General features: G+C 43.9%; 1 protein-coding gene across 2 annotated transcripts; it reads left to right on the top strand.

Annotated features, from left to right (window-relative positions):
* The first annotated feature begins 3,783 nt into the window (after positions 1-3,783).
* Positions 3,784-7,653, top strand: LOC120685138 (receptor kinase-like protein Xa21). 2 transcript variants are annotated; one of them, XM_039967044.1, is made up of 4 exons: positions 3,784-4,098; positions 4,238-4,538; positions 4,603-6,947; positions 7,062-7,653. In XM_039967044.1, exons 2-4 carry the CDS (start codon positions 4,432-4,434, stop codon positions 7,442-7,444), a joined length of 2,835 nt encoding a protein of 944 aa, XP_039822978.1. In that variant the 5' UTR covers positions 3,784-4,098; positions 4,238-4,431; the 3' UTR covers positions 7,445-7,653. The 2 variants fall into 2 exon arrangements, with proteins under 2 accessions (XP_039822978.1, XP_039822932.1); XM_039966998.1 differs by having other exon boundaries at positions 4,238-6,947.
* The last annotated feature ends 257 nt before the right edge of the window (positions 7,654-7,910 follow it).

Raw genomic sequence — 7,910 nt, 5'->3', positions numbered from 1 at the left:
ATGTAGATTCATCCTGCACAGCTATAGGGATAGGCGGAGTAGTCGTATAGACAAGAGCTGTTGCAGCCATAGATGTTGTAGTAGTAGTCTGCGGTGGCGCTTGATTGTTACTCATTTCTGCCTGGCTATTTTGAGCCGACAGTGCTGCTGCCATAGACACTTCCAAGGGAATATATTGCATCTGATCTGGCTGTATATAGGAAGGACCCATACATCCTGGAAACGTGCCTTCAGCAAAAGTTTTGACCACTGCGTTGTGTACCGTATTGCCCATAACTGTTGCACTCTTGGTGAAAACCTGTGCCACAGCTTGGCCAACCGCATCCATCATCTTGTTTTCACGCTGAGCCTCTGTCAATGGCTGGAAAGATGGAATATTAAACTTCTTGATTACTTCACCAGATCTGGTGACGCTTGTTATCGCCATAAATTAACAGGGTTAATTAATAGGCCTAGAGTAAGTTGGGCTTAGTGCGGAAATTAAAGAAGGCTTGTGAATCGGCTGTGTTACCACCAGAATTTGGTCGAGAAGGATATGGGTCGAAGCTGCCGATGGGCCTATACAGATTGTCCAGGGAAGAGGCGATTGTGGTCCATGCCAAGAGCCGACGGGCTCTTCTTATCTGTGTGCGTCGGGAGCCGATGGGCTCTCTTTATCTGTAATCATTAGAGATAGATTAGTTTTCGTATTGGACTAGATTTTGTTTAACTTGGTCGTCAAGTCTATAAATATGTACCCTATGACATTCGTAAAGTGAGAACGTCATCACATCTCGCAACAACAATTCTCGGTGCACCGCCACCCCTAATCCTAGGATTTCATCCAAGTAAGCGCCATGCTGCCCTGATCACTTCTTGTTCTTACTTTTACCTTGGTATTACTCGTACTGAAGTATTTTTGATGGCGAGTAATGCTAGTTATCCCGATGTTCGTAGCATGACCTTTAGTAGATCTATTATGCTCTTGTTGTTTATCATTTACGAATCTCATGTTATCTCTGCGTGATCATGTATTAATCTTACGCTATTTCTCGTTGCATAGGAATTAGTCGCGTAGAGATAACACCCTGCTTCTTTTTTATCTAGTAGATCTAATCTGTTATTGTTTGTTCTTATACTTAAGAATCAGCTTAATATCTGCTAGGTTAGGCCTTGCAAACGGGTTGGATGATCCGGCGACGTATTAGATGCTTTGCTCTGATCTTAATAGGGATTGATCCGGGAATCAGCTTTCGCTTATTCTTAGGCCTCTTTTCTGGTTAAAGTTTGGTTATCTATTACGCTCGTTAGGCCTAATTATGTGTAGGATGTTCCGATCTAGCAATGAAGCTTTTACCGGTGTGGATTGGATTAACTAGATCTAATTGAAGCAGTTTTTGCAGTTATTTGCCTTATCTATTAACATCCAGATATGCAGATCTGATCTGACACCAGGACTCGATCGGCTCTTTAAAGCCGATGCAAGAGTCGTCCCGGGGAGCCGACCACGGCTCAGACTAATGTTTACACGTGTTTGTGCATGTAGGCAAATCGTCGAAAGCACGTTTGCACCTTCCTGATCGGGTATAGGTCAGGTGGCACGCCCTGCATCTCCGGAAGCATCGGTGTGTGCCAGGATCTGGGCCGTTGACCAAGGGACCGGTGCCAGCCAGCGCCCCGGCAGCCTCCCGGCTCTTCGTGTTGCCTGTCGCTACTCGCCGGTGGGTTTTGACCGACAACAACACTGTACGACTTGAGGCATTCATGTTTAAACTTCTCCACCAGCTCCTCATACTCCTTCCTTTGTTCTTCTTTGAGCTTGTCTTCAGAAACAGACATGTGGTTTTCTTCATTGTCTTCAGATTTATCAGTGAGTTCCACCATGTTGAAGCTTTCGGCCCCACCGAGCGTGCCAAAAGATATGTTGACGCAAAAATCAACACACTGGAATCCGAGGACAAGTGTTCGCCAAACTCCGAAAAGTCAACCAAGCGTACCATTCAATCTGACCTGTAATTGGCAAGGGATAAAATAAAATCAAATTCGAGAGTGTATCGGCTGGAATTTCGAATATCTCTCACACAAGCGTATTGGCAGGCTCTGCCGATACAGAAGACGACAAAAGGATATTAAATGCGAGTGTGTAATAAACGAGCGTATCGGCAAGATCAGCCGATGCACTAAACGACAAAATTGGCTTAAGACAACCGATTGTATGTATATGACAAGATCTAAGTTACGAATGTGTAACTCAGATGATGCAAACCAAAAACAAATCTAAATCGGTTTTTGAGATAATAAAAGTGTTACTGCAAAACCTAAAGCCGCTCTAATATGTTTTTAGCAAATATATATGATAATAGCCAAAAAGCATAGGAAAAGCCTACAAATCTTGCCGATATCGATAATTTGTGAATAAATCTAGATGAGAAAACAGCGATGCGCCCGAGATCAAAACCTAGATAAACTCGATAACTTTTGAATAGATCTGAACGAAGCCACAGCGATACGCCCGGTAGCTAAAACTCAGATATACTCGGTAAAACAAAAACTCACCAGCAAATTAAGTCGCTCGAATGTGAGGCGTCCTTGATCAACTTGAAAGAACTCGTCGAAAAGAGAACAAAAAAGGCGAAGTCGTCGAAAAAGTGCAAAGGGAGTTGTAAAGTTTTGTTGTATTGGATATGTATTATGTTTTTCCGGTCCCTTACAAATGATATAAATAGCCTAGCGCTATCAAGTCCTAGCCGATTACGACAAACATTACTTGACTACAAAGAAAAGACTTTCTAATCTAAATTATACTAAAATATTACAACCGACTCGCCAGAATCCTTGTAGAACTCGGGTTTCCTTTTTTCCGCCTGACTTCATCAGCAACTTCTATCGGCTGAGCACCAGAGTGAGCGGATCAGCATCTTCAAAGCATATTCCTCTGATCCATCGGACGGGCTCTATCGACCGATTCCAACCTTGTACATCTTTTGATTTCTTTCAAATCGGCCACCTTTCCTTCATTAAAATCGCATTCCTTGACACGTGTCAAAAAACGGTGTCAACAAGAGGGAATAGTTGGCAGGAGCCCCATGTGCGGGTGTCGTTAGTTGGCCGGTGTTCCAATGGAATTACTTTTTTGGTCGAACTAGTGAGGGCATGAGCGGCAAGCGGAAATATTATGAGTCATACGTGTGACTAACAGTAAAACCATCACATAAGGCAGAATAGTTTTTAAATTGCTGGAACAATTGTTTCAACTTTAAACAAATTGTTTCGGCATTCGGAAAAATATTCCACACAAAAACATCCAAGTGTGAGATTGTTTTTAAGATTTCATCGCAAGGAACACAATGGTACTGGTGGAGTCGGATTTTATTTTGGATATACGGTTTTGAAAAATATAAGTATGTGACACGTTGATTGTTAGTCACACACGTGACTCCTAGCCCTGGCGGCAGCGGGGTTGGCATTTTATCTACCATTTCTGACTTCTTTCTTTTCTTTGTTCTTTTGTTTCTCCTTTCTAATAATAATAATAATAATAACACCATGCAAAAGTCTCTGCCATTTTGACATAAAAAGAGAGTACTTTAGACTTTGTCATGTTGGACGCCATCCACCGTTGTCTCTTTATCACTAGCCCCATAGCCGGTGGGTACGCAAGTCACACTTAATTAATGGTAATTGTTCATTTGTGGACCCGGGTTTGGTTTGTATTTTTCCAACAAAAATCTAAAGACCTGCCGGATAAGAGTGACAAAGATGTCATTAGAGCGTGGCAAATGAAACGTCTTTGATGCAATGCCCTTTCATACTTGTCTAGACCTATCGAATTCTGCAACTCGCATCCAGTACAAGACGGGCCTGGTTCTGCTCCGTTGCTTTCAGTCCTCAGATAAACTGTGGCAGCATGGTTGTCTGCTTCTTCTCTTTCCCTGGTCTCTCTGTTCGGCTTGGCTGTTTTCAACTTATTCCGGCTTATTTCAACTTATTCTCTCTATACTATTAAATCAGCCGAAATCAAACAAACCTAACATGCACTTCAGTTGCCTTGTTTCAATCTCAGTTCTTACTAAGCTTGCCTATTTGAGCCGAAACTCAGGCGCCATGCACAGGCACAAGGTACACTTCAATTCTTTGCTTTTATTCTGTCTTATTTTTCCCCTTTACCTTTTCTTGGTATTACTTCGTGCAAAAGCGAACGCAGTATGTGATGTGATTTTCTTCTCCGACATGCTTGTTGACGTTCTTCTTCATACAGGAAGTAGAGAACAAAGACCTTACCGTGGCTGCTATGGCTAAGCAACACATGGAACCTGGCATGCTCATGCCGTGGGCCACGGTAATCTTGCTCTTGTCCTGTGGAACTGGAACCATCAGCTGCACGGACGACCTCGCCTCCCTCCTTGATTTCAAGCGCGCGATCAGGAGCGATCCGAGAGGGGCCCTGAGCTCATGGAACTCCAGCGTCCATCTCTGCAGCTGGGAGGGCGTGGTGTGTGGCCGGGCGCGCCATCAGGAGCGCGTCGTGGCGCTGAACCTGTCCGGGCAGGCTTTGGATGGTCAGATCTCTCCTTCCCTTGGGAACATGTCGTACCTTGCCTACCTTAACCTCTCCACGAACAGGTTCTCCGGGCAGATACCTCCTGATCTCGGCTACCTGCGCAAGCTCGAGTTCCTTGACCTGAACTACAACTCCTTACAGGGAAGCATCCCGGACTCAGTCACGAATTGCTCCAGCTTGCGTGGACTGTACCTTGCAGGGAACCTGCTTGTGGGAGAAATTCCCAAGAAATTAGCCCTCCTCTCCAGCCTGCAAAAACTGTGGCTTCACTCTAACAAGCTCACGGGGGCCCTTCCTCCTGACCTAGGTAACATCACATCCTTACAACACGTCATTCTTCAAGCCAACCAGCTCCATGGAAGCATCCCCGAGGAGCTTGGGAAGCTATCCAACATGACAGACTTGCTACTTGGTGGAAATAGGCTGTCAGGTAGAATCCCAGAAGCACTCATGAATCTCTCTTCTCTGCGACAATTGGCCATGCCAGTGAATTTGCTTCATGGTCCACTGCCACCTAGGATTGGGGACTTCCTCCCTAGCCTCCGGCTCCTTTACTTGGGTGGCAACATGCTGGGAGGTCACATCCCGGAATCACTAGGAAATGCATCAGCGCTGCAGTCGATAGAATTGGAGTACAACTATGGCTTTACAGGCAGAATCCCTCCTTCTCTTGGTAAACTTCAGATGCTCAGAACGCTAGGTCTCAATGATAACAATCTTGAAGCAAACGATAGCCAAAGCTGGGAATTTCTAGACGCATTAACCAACTGCACTCGTCTAGTGAGGCTTTCACTCTATGGAAATCTGCTGCAGGGAGTACTACCAGATTCAGTTGGCAACCTTTCCTCCAATCTTGAGTACCTCACGCTTGGAAGCAACATGCTATACGGATTAGTCCCATCGAGCATAGGAAACTTTCATAAGCTAAATAAATTAGATTTACAGAACAACAGCTTTACAGGTGTCATTGGTGGATGGATTGAAAATATGGTTAACTTGGAGGGTTTATACATTCAGAGCAACCACTTCAGTGGGCACATTCCAGATTCCATTGGTAATTTTTCAAAGTTGACAGAGCTGTCTCTAGCAGATAATCAATTCTATGGCCCCATACCGTCAAGCTTAGGAAAACTTCCACAGCTCTCAAATTTATACCTCAGTTATAACAATCTTCAAGGCAATATACCAAAAAATCTCATAGCACCCACAGTTGTTGAATGTTCATTATCCAACAACAATCTGCAGGGCCAAATACCTGATGTTGGCAACCTTCAACAGATTAACTATCTAGATCTTTCTTCCAACAAGCTTACCGGGGAAATTCCACTTTCTTTGGGCACCTGCCAGCAATTGCAAACTGTCCGAATGGACTTAAACTTGCTCTCCGGAAGCATCCCCATGTCTTTTGGCAATCTTAATAGTTTGACCATGCTCAACCTTTCTCATAACAATCTGTCAGGGTTGATCCCAATTACTCTAAGCAAACTACTGCTTCTCACAGAATTAGATCTGTCTCACAATCATCTTGAGGGTGAAGTACCAACAAAAGGGGTATTCAAAAACACCACAGCCCTCTCGCTTGAAGGAAATTGGCAGCTTTGTGGAGGTGTGCTAGAATTACATATGCCTCCATGCCCCAATGCTACTCAGAGAAGAACTGGATGGCGACACTATCTTGTAAGAATATTGACCCCCATATTAGGCATTGTGTCCATCGCATTACTGATATATTTTATCATCTCAAGAAAGAAGGTGTCAAAAGCACACTCATCACTGTCCTTTTCTGATGAGACATTTCCTAAAGTTTCTTATAAGGATCTAGCTCAAGCCACAGAGAACTTTTCAGAATCTAACTTGGTTGGGAGAGGAAGCCATGGTTCAGTGTACAAAGGAATGCTAAAAACTCCAGAACCCGTGGTTGTGGCTGTGAAGGTTATTGACCTTGCCATGGAAGAGACTGATAGGAGTTTCATGTCAGAATGTCAAGCTCTGAGAAATATCCGGCACCGCAACCTTCTTCCAATTCTAACTGTGTGCTCAACAATTGATAATAAGGGTAATGTTTTCAAAGCTCTAGTCTATAGGTTTATGCTCAATGGCAGTTTGGATTCTTGGTTGCATCCTCCTGTCTATGGTCACACTGTGAATAACCTGAATCTGTCTCAAAGATTAAAAATAGCTGTTGACATTGCTGATGCATTGCAATATATACATCATGATTGTGAGAGTCCTATCATTCACTGCGACTTGAAGCCCAGCAATATTCTTCTTGACGATGATATGACCGCTCATCTAGGAGACTTCGGCATTGCAAGGTTCCATCTTGAAACCAAATCACAATCAGCTGGAGATTCGAGATCAACTGGTACAGTAAGTTTGAAAGGAACAATTGGATATATTGCTCCAGGTAACATAAGAACATAAAGCTATAGCTTTTGTTTATGTGATAAACCGATAAAAATATATATAGTCACTTAGATTAACTATGTCATACCCTGCACCTTTTGTTTCGAATATTCAGAATATGCCGGAGGTAGTTACCTATCAACTTCTGGAGACGTGTACAGCTTCGGCGTAGTCCTGATGGAGATGTTGACGGGGAAAAGGCCAACCGATCCTCTCTTCTGCAATGGACTCAGCATCATCAACTTCTGCGAGACAAACTTTCCTGACCAGATACTTGAGACAGTTGATGCTGATCTCCTAGAAGAATACCAGGACCGTGCTCGAGCGATTCCGGAGAAAGAAAATGGAGTCCTTCAGTGCTTGTTGGCCCTGGTGAAAGTGGCACTCTCTTGCACATGCCAGGCCCCTGGTGATCGAATGAACATGAGAGAAGCAGCTGCAGAGTTGCACGAAATCAGACTGTCCAGTTGTATTATTGGGGGTGGATGCTATGTATGATTCATTAGTTTGGTACACCAGATGCTCCATGCACTATGGTCTATGCAGTTACATGACCTGTGTATTCTACTGCTAGCGTAGTGGCATAAAATGAAGTACAGAGCACTTCAAAGTACGAAGCTGTTCTTTCCTCCCGATGATGCCGTACACTGAATTTGTATAGAAGTAGGCTGTAGCAGCACATGGTTTATTTGACCCTAGCAACCAAATCCATACAGCACATGGTTTATTTGACCCTAGCAACCAAATCCTTACTCCGTGACTTGTCTCCAAGTGATAAAATCATAAAAAGTAGAGTTGTACTTAGAAGTTTGCGAAATCCAGTGCCAACAATCTTGGGCTCACGCGTCTAAACAATCTTATCATGCTACCTGTAGTGTGTTATCAACTTATCACTTGGATCGAAGTGACCTCGTAGCAGCTATCAGGACGACCACGCTTGCAGCACTCAGCTGATTCAGCTCTC

This window comes from Panicum virgatum, chromosome 1K, assembly GCF_016808335.1.
Source record: "Panicum virgatum strain AP13 chromosome 1K, P.virgatum_v5, whole genome shotgun sequence".
NCBI lineage: Eukaryota > Viridiplantae > Streptophyta > Magnoliopsida > Poales > Poaceae > Panicum > Panicum virgatum.
This window is presented reverse-complemented; position numbering and strand designations above follow the sequence as displayed.